Here is an 18,028-nt window from a genome sequence, read left to right as displayed (position 1 = left end):
CTTGCCGAGAGAATCCCATGGACAGAGGAGCCTGATGGGCTACAGTCCATGGAGTCACAAAGAGTTGGACACGACTGAAACGACTTAGCATGCAAGCACAGGGAAATTGTAACATTGCAAGATCTTTTAGTCTCCTAATGGGTGCAGATGCTGTAGAGGTTTTACACAGGCGTCTTTCAAAGCCAGGAAGGAATTTGGAGCTAGTTTCTATTTCTCCACAGCATCTTAAATCTCTGGGGTCCAGAAAACACTGTAAGAAAATGGCCAGTTCCTGCTTCAGCGTGATGGATGACCTCTGCAAGTGCCTGCTGACCCCCAGAGGACCTGGTTGCCTGGGTGTTTCTAGCTTGTATTCCCTTTTAACCTATTTTTGTTTAAGTTTTATGAAATGCCTAGAATCAAGGCAACCACATCTCACTTCCAAATCTTGCAGCCCTTGACTATGTCCCCTCTGTGAAAGATGGGGGGACTCAGATATTTAGGCAAGGGTCACTATCCGACCCCACCCCAATCCTTCCACCAAATGATGGAATCCTAACCTATTCCCAGGACCTTCCGGACCCTTGGCTTCATCAGGACTTTCATTTGTTCTCACTCCAGGGCAATGGTCCAAGCATGCCTGCCTTTTGTTAGACTATCATTTTGGTCAGTAAATGACTAGCACACTAGCCAAATGATTGGAAAGTCCTGGGCTTTCAGCTAATTGAGAATGATACTTACCCTACCAGCTTACGAAGAAAAAAACTAGATTCACCAAGTTATTTTAGTGACCAGGAAGAAGGTAACTCCCAAGAAAGGTCTGTCTTGTTGCTGTAGAAGTTTAGTCACTCAGTCATGTCCAACTCTTTGCGACCTCACAGACTGTAGCCCACCAGGCTCCTCTGTCCATGGGATTTCCCAGGCAAGAAAACTGGAGTGGGTTGCCATTTCCTTCTCCAGGCAATCTTCCCAACCCAGGGATCAAACCTGTATCTCCTGCATCGGCAGGCAGATTCTTTACCCCTGAGCCATCAAGAAGCCAAGAAAGATCTAGGGAAACTTATTTAAATTCCCTAAAACTCTGTTAACAGCAGAAGAGTTACTACTTCTGGTAGTTTCTGTCTTCATTACACAGAAAATCTTAGTAGTTGACTTGCCGTAGGAGTTCCTAATACGTTTTTCTTTTGTACTATGCATCTGCTGGCCCACTAGCATTGGCTGTCTGATATACTGGCAGAACCTCCCAAAGCAAATAGGTCCCAAATATCTCTTGGTCAGAAGTGGCTGGATTGCTTAGAGGCAGAAACATGACAGTCTGAATGAGTTGTTTATTTTCCTTCCGTTGGGCTCACTAATCTTTGATCCTAGACATTCAGATGACCCTTTGCTCATTGACTTCCCTCCCCCATGCAAAGCCCAGCTTCACAGATCAATTTGGCACCAATCTGGGACTTTCCAGATGCTCCTCCATGCTGTGTCTGAATATAGCAATGTCATCAGAGTGGGCTGTGAAAATGTGTCCAGCTCACTTAATGGGCCATTAACCCATCTCTGCAAACAGGCTGGTGAGGCCCTCAGACCAGAGAGTGTAGTCAGGAAGCTCATATGCCCATCTGGTGCTACAAATGTTGCCGTCAATTTGGATTCCTCATTTTTTTTGCCCCAAAACCTTCTCCTAAATCAAGAATCAAGATCCGTTTTTTAGTACCTAATCATCTAACAGTATGTTGAGTCTCAGTAAGGGCTATACATCTGGTTTGATCATAGAATTTCATTTTCTCTGATTGACATGCAATATAATTACCATCTGGGCTTAGAAACCCAGGGGCTTGCAGAAGATCTGAGAGACTCTAGGCTTAACAGTTTCCACCTGTTCCTGTAAATGGACAGAGCAGAACAAGGCAACGAGCACTTTGAGGATCCTATCTATGTGAGGGCTGAACCAAGTGTGTGCAAAAGTCCTTTTGAGTCCTACAAGTCTACGCTTATGACCACACAAGTCAGGTTGGGACTTGAACCCAGCAAAACCCCAGGATGGAACTTGAACCCACTCCTTTTTTTTTATGTGACTGCTCCAGGTCTTAGTGGCAGCACACTGGATGTTTTCCTTCTCACATGCTAGATTTTCATCGTGGCATGTGGGAGCGAGTGTGTGCTCAGTTACTCAATCGAGTCTGACTCTTTTTGGCCCCATGGACTGTAGCCCTCCAGGCTCTTCGGTCATGGGATTCTCTAGGCAAGAATACTGGAGTGGGTTGCCATTTCCTCTTCCAGGGGATCTTCCTGACAGAGGGATCAATACCCACGTTTCCTGTGCCTCCTCCATTGGCAGGCAGATTCTTTACCAAGGAGCCACCTGGGAAGCCCTTAGTAGCAGGATGAGGGATCTAATTTCCTGACCAAGGATGGAACCCAAGTGCCCTGCATCGGGAGTGCAGAGTCTTAACCACTGGACCACCAGGAAAGCCCCTGAATCCACTGTCTTTTAATTGAGATTGCACACCTGGTCTCAGGACTTAATGAAGCTTAGATTCTTTATGTCTCCTTGCAGAAAGAATTCAGTAAGAGACAAAGTGATAGGTAAGAAGTGGATTTATTTAGAGATACACATTCCATAGACAGAATGCAGTCTGTCTCAAAAGGAGAGAATGGCCCTGGAAGAAATACATTTCACAGAGTGTGGTCCATCTCAGAAGGCAAGAGGCCCCAAAACATGGGGTGGTTAGTTTTTATGGGCTGAGTGATTTCATGGGCTAATGAGTACGAGAATTATTCCAGCTATTTTGGAAAAGGGGTAGAGATTTTCTGGAATTGGGCCACCGCCCACTTTTTGACCTTTTATGATCAGCCTCTGAACTTTCATGGTGCCTGTAGGTATGTCATTTAGATGCTAATATCACAGCAAGCCTATGAAGAGGCTCAAGGTTCACTGGAAGTTGAATCTTCCACCATCTTGTATCTAGTCGGTTCTCACCAGTTTATGTCGTATATTCTAGGGCTATGTCATTTGATCAGAGGTTTTATCCTTCCCACTTCCCTCCTATTTCACTTCTACTGGCTTTTCCGGTGTTACCCATGCTTTCTGCTTCCTCCTTGACTCTGTAGAGTAGGGTTTCTCAGACTCTGTGGATGTATTAAGCTGGATAATTATTTGTTGGGGTGGGCTGTCCTATCCATTACAGGTTGTTTGCCAGTGTCCTTGTGAAATGGAGCAGGACCCTGGGGGTCCTCCTGGGTACAAGTCCTTTCTGTGTCCCCCAATTCTTGTTTGTAGGAAATAGGTTTCGTTCAGTCTCCTAAACCCGCCCTGAGTTCCAAAGGGAAGTTGCTAATCAGGGAAGGTAGGGGATGCCAAGAGCAGGGAGGAGCAGGCAAACAATAGTGCAGCCATTCTTGGTTCCACCTCAAGGAATATACATAACAATACCTTTGAGTTCAAAGAGCTGACTCATTAGAAAAGACCCGGATGCTGGGAAAGTTGGAGGCAGGAAAGGAAGAGGATGATGGAGGATGAGAGACTGGATAGCGGCACGGACTCAGTGGACATGAGTTTGAGAAAACTCCGGGAGGTGGTGAAGGACAGGGAAGCCTGGCGTGCTGCGGTCTGTGGGTCACAGAGTCAGACACAACTATCAACTGAATGACGATGACGACCTTTGAATTCTTCTGTGGGACCTAAGGCCCCCACCCAGGTGGATGATGGTAACTTCAGGATGAGTACAAGATTCCTGGAACATCTGTTACCACCAGCCATTCAGAACAAAGTCACACAGCCTGCAGCCTTTACCCCAAACCTTGCTTATAAAAACTTCTCCCCAAAATCCATCAGGGAGTTTGGGGCTTTGGGATAGGAGTCACCTGTTCTCCTTGCTTCACAGCATCCCCAAGAGGAAATCAGGCAGAGGGTGGAAAGGAGACGGCAGACTCACATGCTGACCAGATGGAGAAACAGGGTCCTGGGAAGGGGCGTGCCCCAGGGGTCTAAACCTGAACAGCTGGGGAATAAAGTGACGTTCAGAGAGAAACAGAGCAAAAAGACTTGACGTGGAAAAAAGTAGGAGTGAAGTACTGATATATATGCTACAATCAGTACTTCATTCAAACCTGTTCCACTCATACTGAAAAAGTATATCAGATAAGAATTAAAGTCACCGTCTATGGGGTCACACAGAGTTGGACATGACTGACACGACTTAGCAGCAGCAGCTAGTAACAAACACCTGACGTGACTTTAATAAGATGGAGATTTAGGAGTTCTCAGGTGGCTCAGTGGTAAAGAATCCGCCTGCCAATGTAGGAGACTCGGGTTCTATCCCTGAGTTGTGAAGATCCCCTGGAGGAGGAAAAGGCAACTCACTATAGTCTTCTTGCCTGGGAAATCCCACGGACAGAGAAGAGCCTGCTGGGCTACAGTCTGTGGGATCACAGAAGAGTTGGATGAAACTTAGCAACTAAACCACAACAATACCTGGTAGTCCACTGGTAGGATTCAGGGCTTTCACTGCTGTGACATGAGTTTAGTCCCTGGTTGGGGAACTGAGATCCCACAAGCTGCGCTGGGTGTCCCATCCCCTGCCCCCCAAAGATGGAGATTTGATCCCTCACACGGAAGTCAGGAGGAGAAAGTGGAAAATGCTGAAGTGGAGGCATGGGCATGACCACATCTTGGAGAAGTTTGGCAGCAACAAAAGGAGGGCAGGGTCAGAATAGTAAAGGCAAGCAGGAGTCAGACTGAAGGACAGGTTTTGATGATTTGGTGGAATAGCTGGTAAAGTCTGTGATTTAAGCTGCATGTGTATCTCACTACCCGGTCAGAGATCACGTTGGAAACCTTGCCTATAGAGGCATGTGTGCCACTCTGAACACCCGGGTGGGAGTGCTTGCTTCCCAGAGAGCCCCGATGGGGCACACACACATCTTCTCACACCCTGCACCTGTCCAACCAGAGCAGTAACTCCTGATGCCCTGTAAGCCAGGCATGGACTCCTTGGCTTGGGGCTCTCTTGGTAATCCAGTGGTTAAGACTCCAAGCTTCCAGTGCAGTGGGTGCAGGTTTGATCCCTGGTCCAGGAACTAAGATCCCACATGCTTCATGGAGCAGCCAAAAAAATTAAAAATTCAATTAAAAAAAAGACCCCAAGTTTTGATGAAGGGCTCTGCAGCTTCCTGCTCACCATGATGTCAAAGTCAGGCTGAAGTGGGGTTTTCATCTGACCCCAAAAACACAGAGAGGAGTGTTCAGGGTGAAGTGTGCTTGGGCGCTCAGTCATTTCCGACTCTTTGCAGCCCCATAGACTGTAGCCCGCCAGATTGCTCTGTCCACAGGATTTTCCAGGCAAGAATACTGGAGCAGGTTCCCATTTCCTTCTCCAGGGAATCTTCCTAAACCAGGGATTGAAGCTGTGTCTCCTGTGGTTCCTGCTTTACAGGTGGATTCTTTACCACCTGAGTCACAGGAAGCCTGAAGCCAAAACAATAGGAAAAAAACTTGGAGGCAGAGGCTTCCAGGAGATTCCAATCAGAGACAGGAATGTGGGAGGGAAGGCTTAAGGCCAGGGCCAGTCAGGAAGGTACAGGAACATCATGGTCCGGCTGGTGGTCTAGACGAGAGGTGGGAGATGCCAGGAGAGACAGAAGCTGCAGGGGTTCCTAAAGAGCTGGCAGGTCCACTGAATTGTGTCGGACAGTCCCAGATTACCAACCTGTCTATATCCCAAAGGGTCTTAACCCCCCTTTTCTACTTTTTTACTGGCGTATAGTTGATTTACAATGTTGTATTAATTTCTGCTGTACAGCAAAGTGACTCGGTTATTATATATGCAAATTTTTTATATTCTTTTCCATTGTGGTTTACCCTAGGACATTGAATTTAGATCCCTATGCTATACAGTACGACCGTGTTGGCCATTCATTCTGTCCATAATAGTTTGCACCTACTCACCCTAAACTCCCAGTCCATCCTTCCTCCACCCCTCCTAACCCTTGGCAACCATAAGTCTGTTCTCTATTTAATCCCTATTTTCTGTAACTCATGCACTGATAGTGATGATGAATGTATGCAAGGTGAAAAACAAATCACACCAAGGTTGATCTTTACCAGGTGACCTTAGAATAACCATGCAGATTTAACTGCGTGACTACATGCTTTAACATCCCCGGTTTCTTAAATCACTCTGACCTCTCCCAGGCCGGATAAGAGAACAGAATAAAATGTTTCTTTATGAATGATCCTGATGAGCTATGTTTGGCTCCAAAACCCCAACAAAGACTATAACTCTTGTTTGTGCATTTTGTTAACTTGCTGGGTCACCTGGGTAACTTAACCTCATCTCTCTGAGCCCCAACTTTCTTTTTGAAATGACAGAGATGGGCCAGTTCATTTTCCGTTTCTTTCCAACTCTGAAGTTCTGGGAACTTAAGTAACTGTATGTAAACCTGCTCCATGGTACTGAAGAGGTGCTTCAGAAGCCCTTGCATTGATTAGTACCAAAATAGGTCATGTATGCATGCTCAGTCGTGTCTGACTCTTTGCGACCCCATGGATCGCAGCCTGCCAGGCTCCTCTGTCCGTGGGATTATCCCAGCAAGAGTACTGGAGCAGTTGCCATTTCCTCCTCGAGGAAATCTTCCTGATCCAGGGATCCAGCCCGCACCTCCTGCTTCTCCTGTACTATCAGGTGGATTCTTCACCACTGAGCAATCTGGGAAGCCCTCAAGTAGACAGCAAAAGCACTTGATCGCCTCATTGCCTTGGACTAACAGATGTCCCTGGTCTTTCTCTTTCCTCCAACCTCTTTCTTGGCAGGTGTGCATCCTCGAGTGTGAAGAGAAGGTCTTCACCAGCCCTCTCTGGACTCTATGCACCAAGGTCATGGCCAGGGGCTCCTGGCAGCTCAGCCCTGCTGACCCAGACCACGTGGCAGCTGCTCCGGACCAGCCCAGAGCCTCTGAGATGCAGCATCTGAAGCGAATGCCCCGGGTCAGGAGCCTCTTTCAAAGGCAGAAGAGGACAGGGCCCGGCCTGGAGGAGGTGGGGGATATCGAGCAGAAGCAGCTGCAGAAGCGGTTCGGGGGCTTCACCGGGGCCCGGAAGTCGGCCCGGAAGTTGGCTAACCAGAAGCGGTTCAGTGAGTTTATGCGGCAGTACCTGGTCCTGAGCATGCAGTCCAGCCAGCGTCGGCGCACCCTGCACCAGAATGGTAATGCGTAGCTGGAAGGGGAGCCCCTCCCGGCTGCACCGTCCACTTCAACCCATGAGTGAGTGGGGCCCCAATGAGCTGGGGGCAAGAAGAAACGTCCTCTACCCCATCTTAACCTTCCTCCCTGGTGGGGGGGAACATGTTGGCACCCAAACACATATACATCCTCCACACCACTTCCTTCAGGGGTTCAGCTCCTAGGACTGCTCCAGTCGGCCTTTTTTTTTCTTTCTGGGAGCAAAAATTTTCCTGGGATTGCTCCCAACAGCTCACCACTGCGGTGAAGAGACTGGTTACCATGGGGATAATAGTAGTGTGTTAAGATAACTAATTCCTCTATGGCTCTTCAGGAGCTTAGTTACTATGGGGACAATGAAGTGGACCAAGCCTCCTATCTGGTTGCCATAGAAACCATTCACTCACCTTTCCCCGGAGACTTTAAGGACCCAGAGCTGGACCTGCACTTAGCCATTTGCAGAGTCTGATCTATGTCTGTGATGTTGCTGTTTCACCTTCAAAGATGGCTTAGCTGTCCCCTCCCCTCCTCCCTCTATCTCAAGGTGACTGGTTTCCACGGCAACCTTTCAACTTTCCCACTCTCCCCCAGTCAAGGAGCTCTGGTTAGGACCAGCTCTTGTTAGGACACTTTCTGTGTGTCTTTCTGCCACACATCACTGTTCACCTGATCACTTTGGGCTGGTGCTTTGTAGCCGATGGCACCTGAGCAAGGCTTTGAGAATCTGGCCCTAATGACCTGAGTCACTTTTAGGAGAGGGACTAAAGGACCATCATTTCTCCTCACTTTTTGCCTCTTTCCGAGTGCCAGGTCCGGTTTTTTGTTTGTTGGTTGGTTGGTCTTAATTTTTATTTACTATTTTTGGCTGCACAGTCTTTGTTGCTGCTCATGGGTTTTCTCTGGTTGCGGCAACTGAGGGCTACTCTCTAGTGCAGTGCACAGGCTTCTCCCTGTGGCGGCTTCTTTTGCGGCAGAGTACGGGTTCTAGGGTGTGAGAGCTTCAGTAGTTGTGGTGTACAGGCTTAGTTGCCACACAGCATGTGCAATCTTCCTGTACTAGGGGTTAACCCATGTCCGCTTCCTTGGCAGGCAGCTTCTTAACCACTGGACCACCAGGGAAGTGTCCAGGTGCCATTTCTGTTTTGTGTTTGTTTGGTTGCTTGCCTTTCCTCCTATCTCCCTGTCTGTCTGTTCTTACTCTCCCAGGCACTTGTTTATACATGTACCTACAATGCAGATCAGATCATAAATATCAGAGATCCTAACTTATTTCCCAGTCATTACAAACTCGGCTTCCCTCAGCCCATTAACCTATACATAACTTTGAGTGGCAGAGGGAACTGGCATAATAAACTTTTCTGAAAATCTGAGAGAATTCCAATCATTAAGCATATGTGCCTTAATTCATATGTAGGAATATGAGTCTCTGCAGGATTTCATCTGAGCTTCCCTGGTGGCTCAGTGGTAAAGAATTTGCCTGTCAATGCAGGAGACATGGGTTCAATCCCTGGGTTGCGAAGATCCCTAGGAGGAGGAAATGGCAACCCACTCCAGTATTCTTGCCTGGAGAATCCCATGGACAGAGGAGCCTGGCAGGTTGCATGCAGTTCATGAGGTTGAAAAGAGTCAGACAGGACAGGGCGCAGAGGCTCGCATGCGGTATCTCATATCTCTCCTTAAAGAGAGAAGCTTCCCCTAACAGAATGAACTATTCAGTTGGTCAGAAACTTTCCACAGACATTATCACCCAAGTAGGGGCTTTTGCCTGACACAGAGGCATAAAAGCAAAAAGTTTGTGCATGGGCTCTTTTACTTTGCTTCCTATATGTCAAAGGTAGCCAGATTGTTAATAATCTTCCTTCAATGTATATTAATCCACATGTGAATCTTGAGCACCCACACTGCAGCAGGAAGGCAGCCACATAACACTTTGCAGGTAGGCTGGCTTGTTTGCAAAACGCCCATTGCCAAATACGGATATATGTATTCAGTGGCGAGCCAAAGGCTGCTGTGTTTATTTTAGCAGAATGACTAATCTCTGAAGGCCCTGAATTAACCTGCACTGGTTTTGAAGTCATATTCTTGGATCCCTAATAAGCATTCATTTCTCCAAAGCCTTATTTACACGGGACCTAATAAAAAATCTTTCAGAAATGGCATGGGCTGAATTCTTCCAAATCTTAAAGAAATTCTTCTTTTTTAAATTTTTAATTGGAGGATAATTGCTTTACAATATTGTGTTGGTTTCTGCCACACATCAACATGAGTCAGCCATAGGTATACATATGTCCCCCTCACCACCCGCCCCCACCAAACCTTCCTCCTAAACTTCAGGGACATTCTTCTTTAAAGGGACCATCAAGGCACCCTGAAGACACGTCTAAGCCTGAACTATGACCGTTTACCTTATAAAGACAGTTTCAAATAAGTCATATTAGCAGAAATCAATTTAGTTTTTAGAAAAACTATTTGAGCCCCTATTCGGGCAATTGGTTTTTCTAGTTTTCTATTAAGCCTCCAACTGAGAGGCACTGGAACATAGCGGATAACCAGCTTCTGCCTGTGGCTTTGCTCAAGATATAAAGTTCTTGATGGAAACGCTGGTGATATTAAGCAACTCATCTGGGTATTATCGACTGCTCTCCTCCTGCGACCATCTTGCTGATTCTTTTTTCCACACATTCATGGCTGCTGAGTTCCAGTGTGGATGTGTATTAATGAGTCCCTTAAGCCTGTCTTTATTCGCCTGTACACACCCCAGCCAGCCCCACACATGCTTGAGATTTCTCCACGGCTCAGGGACTCCTATTGCCAGAGCTGTTCTGGACACCTGAGACACCCAACACCAACCTATATTTAGAATGCTGGACGAAACGGCGCCACCCAACACATGGGACGTGTGCGTGTGTGTGCTCAATCATGTCCAACTCTTTGTGACCTCATGGACTGCAGCCCACCAGGCTCCTCTATCCGTGGGATTCCCCAGGCAAGAGTACTGGAGTGGGGTGCCACTTCCTCCTCCAGGGGATAGGACCCATGTCTCCTGGGTCTCCTGCATTGGCAGGCACGTTCTTTACCACTGAGCCACTGGGGAAGCAAACACTTGGGATAAAGAACCCTTATTCAGAAAGTGTAATGATGTCCTGGACACTGGTATATATGGAATCTAGAAAAATGGTACAGAGGAACCTATATGCAGGGTGGGAATAGACGCAGACTGTAGGGAACGGAGTGGACGCAGCGGGGAGAGGCGAGAGGTGGCATGGATCGAGAGAGCAACACTGACTATACACACTGTCAGGTAGAACAACTAGTGGGAAGCTGCAGTATGGGACAGGGAGCTCAGCCCAGCGCTCTGTGATGACTGAGAGGGGTGGGATGGGGCGAGATGGGAAGGAGAGAGGCTCAGGAGGGAGGAGATGTACGTCTGCTTACAGCTGATTCACTTTCTTCTACAGCAGACACTAACAACATGATAAAGCAATGACGCTCCAATGAAAAAGTAACAAATGGAACAACAACAACAAAAAGGCACACTGGGGTGCAGGAGCAGTCCTCGAGAGACCCGTGACGAGTACGCGACTGATCCCGATAGCTAGCGTCCGTTTTCCTGGCCCTGTGCTCCCCTCCTCTCTTCCGCTGCCCTGGACTTTGACCTTCTAGATGGGGGAGAGTGAGCAGATTCATTCCTGCTGAGGAATCAGCGAAGTTAGCACTTGTAATATAAGAGAGCCACAAATGAGGGCTCTTTTTAGTCTGAAGAAATGAATTCCTACACAGAGACTCCAAATACTGATACCAGGGATAAGAGAACTGTTTCTGGGCAGGAGGCTTCCCCTTTGTTCTGTTGGTTCTGACGCTAGATTATGGGCCAGGGAAACAGGTGTGTAGGAGTCAAGGACCCCTTCTTGCTGCTTTTGGAGCTAATTATGTGGATTATAAAACTTTTTTTTTTTTTTTTTTTACATAAATTACTTGGCCGCACTGTACAACATGTGGGATCTCAGTTCCCTGAGCAGGGATTGAACCCGGGCCGTGTACATTTAGGGGTTCCCTGGTAGCTCAGCTGGTGAAGAATCCGCCTGCAAGGCAGGAGACCCCCTCATTCAATTCCTGGGTCGGGAAGATCTGCTGGAGAAGGGTTAATTACCCACTCCAGTATTCTTGGGCTTCCCTGGTGGCTCGGAGGGTAAAGAATCCACCTGCAATGTGGGAGACCCCGGTTTGATTCCTGGGCTGGGAAGATGCCCTGGAGAAGTGCATGGCAACCCACTCCAGTATTCTTGCCTGGAGAATCTCCAAGGACAGAGGTGCCTGGTGGGCTACAGTCTATGGGGTTGCAAAGAGTTGGACACGACAGCGACCAAGCCCAGCACACAGCACCCCTGCATTCAGAGCATGAAATCTTAACCTCTGGACCACCAGGAAAGTCCCAGTCCCAGTTTTTCTTTGCCTCCTTTCTATTTCTCAGGCACTAGGGAAAATCGAATTGAAGGGTCAGAAAAACTGTTGGATTTGCCATTTTAATCTGCCATTAATTTGTCATTTTAATTTATGTCTCCCCAGGTGTCCGGGCGATCCCCAAAGCAGCATGCCTCCAGCCCCAAACCTGCCGGCTGGGCATCAGGACGCCTCCCTCCCCAAGGCACTGAGGCGAGCTTTGCCTCCAGGCCGCCACCCCAGGGCCCTGCCCCATCTGGTTGTCTTTCCCTCCCTGACTCCTCCTGGCCCCTCCCCACCCATGGCATGTTTCATGACAACCCTGTTGCTACATCAGAGTGTATTTTTGTAATTCCTCCAGCTAACATTTAAACGGCCCCATCTCTCCTTCTCACCCACCTCTTCCTTCTTTGAGGTGGTGGGTTCCAGGAACAGGAAATCAAGCCTGGGGTTTTGACTCGTCACTGCCGTAACTTGTTTGTAAAAGAGCTGTTCTTTTTGACCGATTGTTTTAAACAGATATTTCTCCATTAAACTTCTACTGAGCAAATGGTTAGTAAACGGGTTGGCTGCTTCTTTAACTGAGAGCACAGACTCCAGAGCTGCCTCTCCAGGGAGCCAGAGGCCAAATACATGTGACTCTGTTTTATGTGAAGTGTGTCAAGCAGGAACACCCCGACTGTGCTGGGTCCCCAGATCCAAAGTCCCGAGCTGTGTGGTTGGACCCAGCGGGCGGGATGGTGGAGGGGCCAGGCTGTTGCACCCCACCCTCAGCTTCTGACTCACTAGAAAGTTTCATCTTTAACATTTGCTGGTTTGGGACTCTCTGGATTGGGTCGAAATTAACTCAAAACATGTTAAGATGGGTAATATCAGTTCAGCCAAGAAACCTCTGATCCACCCAAATGGAGTGACTGATGTGGGTCAAACATCTATACAGATAGATAGGGGGCCGTGGGAAATCAATAGGGAGGGTAAGGGGCTCTGTTGGGGAACTCGGGGGAGGGGGCGCCTGGTGAGGTGAGGGGTTACTGGAACCCAGTGAGGACTGTAGCTCCCTCTAGTGGTCAGGAGGGAAACAGCCACTCACTGTGCAGGGTAGTACCGTCGGCGAGATTGAACAACTCTCTCCCTACCAACTCTAGCCTGGCGTCTCTTGTTGGTCAGACCCAACTGGGAGCCAGAAAGTTAGGAAGTCCTCGGATGCAGCCACAAAGGTGGACCTGGGAGGGTCCAGAGCTGCAAATGGACAATGTCCGGCCCAAAGGCAGTAAACCCTTTTAAAGGAGGGGTGTGGGAAGGAAGGGTGGGGGTGGCGGGCAGCGGCGGGCAACCACAGTGATTCTTAGTCTTTTTGAGAGAGACCAAGTGGGGCAAGGACAAGGGAAGGCGGGCCTCTGATCTACACCAAGGGGGGTGGGGAGGCCAAGGTCAACCTCTCCTCCAGGCTGCTGAGCTAGACTGACTTGGGCAGTAATCTAGTTCTTCCGTCTTCCCCGAGCAGCTTCATACCTCCTGCTGGGTGCTGTGAGGGGGTCCTAGAACCCCCTCCCAGGGCGAGACAAAGCTTTCTGTGCCACCTCCCCTTCCACCCAGGCCAGCTCTGAACCAGCCTCGTGGGCCATCACAGGACACAAAACCCATGGGTTGAGGGGTCGGGGTGGGGAGGGGCAGCCTCTGTTACTCCCCAGGGTTAGCACGCACTGCACAAGCAGAAGGTGGCTCATTCTCTCCTTAGGCGCTTGCCGGCACCCCCAACAAATTCAGGTCCACAGCCAGGAGCTTCTCCCCATTGTCAACAACGCAAGCAAGGGAGAAAATGGTTATTTTCCTAAATCAAGGAAATCACTGATGTAAAAAGTCAAAGAACAGTGGTTGCTTTTATGAGGAAAAGAGGAATAGCACCTTGCTAGAGGGCTTCCCTCCGAGAAGGCAATGGCAACCCACTCCAGTGTTCTTGCCTGGAGAATCCCAGGGACAGGGGAGCCTGGTGGGCTGCCGTCTATGGGGTCGCACAGAGTCAGACACGACTGAAGCGTCTTAGCAGCAGCAGCAGCAGCAGCAGAGGGCTTCCCTGGTGGCTCAGATGGTAAAGAATCTGGCTGCAATGCGGGGGACCTGGGTTTGATCCCTGGGTTAGAAAGATCCTCTGAAGGAGGGCATCAGAACCCACTCTAGTATTCTTGCCTAGAGAATCCCCATGGACAGAGGAGCCTGGCGGGCAACAGTCCATAGGGTCCAACAGAGTCGGACACGACTGAGCGACTAAGCACAACACAGAGGTACAATACTGGCCACGATCTGTTTTCTGAAGGAATGGTGGATACTTAGGTGTTTGCAGTGTAATAAACCATTAAACTGTAAAAATTAAAATCAGAGATTAGGAATAAAAAAAAGAAAATGGTTATCTCCTAGATTACAATCCTAGTGCCATTATTTCCCAGATGACGACTTTGGGCAAGTTTTCTAACCTCTTGGCCTTACTTTCCTTGCCTGTGAAATGGGAGTGATGAAATGAAAAAAAATTAATAAATTTTAAAAATAATTTTTATTTTAAAAATAAAATTAAAATTACTGACAACAGTAATTCCTTTGTGGGTTATCCATGTAAGCACTTGGCCAGGTCCCTGATAATGTTGCCTGCTGTTACTATAAGCAAAGGAGTGTACACACCTCCCCCAGGGCTATTGCTTGCTTAACACCAAGGACAATGATAATCTTATCCTTTGCAGGGTGAGAGGGCGGAGGGACAGGCACACATCAAATCAGACAATGTACCATTTTATTCCTTATAAAATATATTTCATATTGCTGTAAAAACATTATATTTCACATTTTTTAAAAAAATTTTTAACAGTAAAAATAATACTTGGAAGACAGCTGGGGGAAAAGGCGCCAGTAAAGACAAGTTCACAGATGGGATTTATCTCCCTCTCCTTTTTTTTCTTTTTGCCCCTGGTAAAGTCAGAACCTGTGAGGACCAGAAAGTAACAGGACAGATTTCTTCCAACAAGTCAGAGTTTCCACATCCAAATCCATTACGTCCTTCAAAGAATCTAGCCTCAGGCCAACTGCAACATTGTGGATGTTGCTCAGAATGTGTTCTGAAATTACAGGACTGCCTTCACAGCCAGCCTAGAAGTCAGATCAGTCGATCTAAGCCATGTTACTCACCCGTTGCTCCTTGTGTTCTGCACCTGTGACCTCACTTGACCACCAGGAAATGGCAAGTCACTCCAGTCTTCTTGCCTGGGAAATCCCACGAACAAGAAGAGCCTGTAGGGCTACCATGAGGTTGCAAAGAGTCAGACAGGACTCAGTGACTCAACCACTACCACCACCATTCACTGGACTCTTTGCACTGAAGGCGCAAGCATGGGTGCAGATTCGGTATCATTAAGGCTGCTCAAAGCAGGCACCACAGACTCCAAAGTTACTTCCAAAATATTGTGAATACGCATAACATCCCCGGAGTAAAGAGTTTCCCAAGACGCTTGCTTTGCCAATCCGTCCTGTTAGTTTCCAAAGCTCACCTGTCGCCTCTTACCTTCCATCAGATTCTGCCTCCCAGGATGGGTCAGGAAGGAGGGAGAAATACAGAGATGAAGAAAACAGGCGTGTTGGTGGGATCAGTTCACAAACCACCCCCTGCCCTCTGAGAAGAGACAAATGGGACAACCCCGGGACAGACCACATGTCAAGAACCCACACGACAGCCACAGATGGAGCAGTGGGAGGAGAGAGGCTGGAGGAGGCCACCACCACCGAAAAGGAGGCTGGAGCAAAGGCCAGCAGGGAAAGCCGCACCAGAACATTAAAAAACAAAACAAAACAAAAAAAACCTCAGTTTTGAAATTGTTGCATCAATTTCTTCTCTCTTCCTTTTCTGCTCTGTGCAGCAGTGATGTGAGAAGCCTGCCTTACTTAGAGAAAATCTTGATATCCAGTTGTACCTACATGGTCCAAACTGAGGGGGAAATGAAAATAGTGTCTCCAAAGGGGAGACCCAGCAAAAGCTTTGAGTAAGGAGGAAAGGGGAGATGCTGCTGGGCAGAGCTCCCCCCCACCCCATCTCAAAGGCCCCCTCCTCACGCGGGTAGGACCTACAGGTGCACAGGGCAGGAAGCCGGAGTCAGCTTTGGGAAGCTGGGAGCTTGAAGGAGCGGGAGGAAGAACCCAGCACCTCTTGCTGGCCTGATTTCCAGCTTTACCGAGGGACAGAATTCCACATACATTTTTTTTTTTAACTAAGTTATAAAAATATATCCCATCACCAACAAAGACACTCATGTGTAAGAGTGCCTTTCCCTTCTGTCACCAAACCCAGGTCACCATCACCCTTCACACCATCACACCCCCTGTTCCCGTCTGCCGGTTTCCAACACACGCGTGTCACAGACGGAAAGGCACCTATCAGGTTCCTGCAGCCAGGTGAGCCCGCCTGGACGGGAAGCACAGCCTTGCTCACAGCCAAAGGCTGGATGCCACTGTGCAAACCCCAGAGAGCTGGCCTCGTGGTAGAGTTCCCTGAGCCCCTGACATTTGGGACGCGGGCCCTGAGGAGCCTCCCAAACCAGTCCCGGTTGGCAGAAAGGTGAGGCTTTGAGCCAAAAACGTGCCCTCCCCCAGCCCTGCTCGCCCAGGCACAGAACCTCCTGCCTCTACTTGTCCCTCCTCAACAAAAATGGGGTCACATATTCAGCTCTCGGGTCACGCAGTCTGGGGTCCCCTCCATTCCTGAGGTCTCCAGTAGATGCTAAATCAACCCCAGTTCCTGTCACGTGACCTCCTCAGGCCCCCTAACCTCCCCAGAAAAGACACGCAACAGGTGTCTGGGACCACAACACCACATGCAACTGAGCCTCCCCATCACACTGACTGGACCAAGCAGAAGCCCCCTGAAGAGTCCTGTCCTGCCTGTCACCTTAGAAGAAAACCAGACAGTCCCCAAAGGGCTGGGTGAGCCCGTGGAGCCACGGGACAGCTCTGCGCCCTCTCACCGTGGCAGGAGCTGCCACCTACCTTTCTGTCTGTTCTCTTCACCAGCCCGGCCCTATGGCCTTGGAGGAACACAGGAAAATCCCTGGTTCCCATGAGACGAAGAGGGACCTACCTCAGGGCAGGATCTCTCGGCCAAAGGGGGAATCTTTAATCAGAAAGAGGCTCCTGAATACACAGTAAGTGAAAACAAAGTGTTTCTGAGAGGGTGTCTTCCAGAGCTGGTGGGGAGGGGTGGGTGTGGGTTCACTCGGGGAACAGCGAAGAACTCTCACCGAGTATTAGAGAAGTATTAGAGACCGTCTGGTCTCTTCTCAAGGAAAGAGTGGGCAAGGTAGTCTTGATCTGCCACACCGTACAACGTGAATTCTTTTTAGCCTTTTGGCTCAGCTTCCTGGGGACAGTCTTTTTACAAACCTATGAGTCTGGGCTTGGAGAAGAGGCCACACTGTATCTGTTGGGCTGCAACCCGACCTGAGGGACCCCAGATCGGAGCAGCTGGCACCAGAAAAAGGGCTTTCCTTGCATTCTGATGGGAGCTGCCGGGTGAGGACAATCTCTCCCTTCTCCTAGATCTGGGTGGAGAAAGGGGGCTGGCTGCACCTCAAAAAGCTCACATATCAGCCCCGTCTTCCCACCCCAGCCTCAGCAGGTCCTGTTCTCTGAGTCATCAGCCAGAAACCTCTTTTTTTTCTAAAAATAAAAAATAAAAAAGTAAATCCATGTTGCTCACAGTCCCTTCTGAAAGAGTGGAGAAAGCAAAGAATCCACCAGCTCAGCAGGAAACACAATGAGCTGTCCCTTCCTTCCATACGGTACACATTCATCCCCTAGGGAGATGGGCTGTGGGGAGGAGAGGAGGGGCTGTCATTTCTTTGGTCTCTGGTTTGCTGCAGAATACCCTTGGTCAGTTTTGGCTCTCTCTTATTTTAGGGGAAGGAAAAAAAATATTTTTTTTGTTTCTATTTAAAAAAAAAAAAAAAACTAAAACATTCCCATGAGGGAGGGGAAAATGTTTTGAGTATTCAACCTTAGCCAATAGAGCCCAAACTCCCCGTGTCCACTCTGTAGCTTTTAGGCTTCTGCTGTGGGGCTTGAGACCCATCTGCCTCTGTCCCCAGGCTGCCGGGAGGGGCTGTGGTTCAGTCCAGGAAGCGCTGGCAGGCCTTCTTCCAGCGGCAGGCGGTGCACCACTGGTCCCGGTGCTCAATGCCATACACCTTGCGGCACTTCTTAGCTTCCCCGCGGGCTTTCCTGCAAGACAGGTCGATGAGGGGATGGTCACCCACTGGCCAGCCAGCCAGGGGAACCACCGGGGCCGGAGGACCAACTGCCTCGCTCGCATCTGAGACGTCCCCCACTGGCTCCTTGGGACCAGCCCTAGGGACGAGGGGCA

The 18,028-nt window shown here is 49.0% G+C and overlaps 2 protein-coding genes across 6 annotated transcripts in view; one reads left to right on the top strand and one right to left on the bottom strand.

The window, feature by feature from the left end:
* The window catches only part of PNOC (prepronociceptin), a 28,559-nt gene extending 16,369 nt beyond the window's left edge, over window positions 1-12,190 (top strand). For 2 of the 4 annotated variants that reach the window (XM_040236969.1, XM_040236896.1), the window contains exons 3-4: window positions 6,785-7,236; window positions 11,761-12,190. In XM_040236969.1, the coding sequence (XP_040092903.1) occupies window positions 6,785-7,189 (405 nt within the window). In that variant the 3' untranslated portion in view covers window positions 7,190-7,236; window positions 11,761-12,190. The remainder of the gene's footprint in view (window positions 1-6,784; window positions 7,237-11,760) is intronic. The other 2 variants (XM_040236853.1, XM_040236781.1) reach the window with 1 other exon arrangement.
* A 2,209-nt stretch (window positions 12,191-14,399) lies between these two features.
* Window positions 14,400-18,028, bottom strand: part of ZNF395 (zinc finger protein 395) — a 48,671-nt gene continuing 45,042 nt past the window's right edge. For both annotated transcript variants that reach the window (XM_040236665.1, XM_040236719.1), the window contains one exon: window positions 14,400-17,886. In XM_040236665.1, coding sequence (XP_040092599.1) covers window positions 17,775-17,886 — 112 coding nt within the window. In that variant the 3' untranslated portion in view covers window positions 14,400-17,774. The remainder of the gene's footprint in view (window positions 17,887-18,028) is intronic.

Source organism: Oryx dammah, unplaced genomic scaffold (assembly GCF_014754425.2).
Source record: "Oryx dammah isolate SB20612 unplaced genomic scaffold, SCBI_Odam_1.1 HiC_scaffold_1, whole genome shotgun sequence".
NCBI classification, from domain to species: Eukaryota; Metazoa; Chordata; class Mammalia; order Artiodactyla; family Bovidae; genus Oryx; species Oryx dammah.
This window is presented reverse-complemented; position numbering and strand designations above follow the sequence as displayed.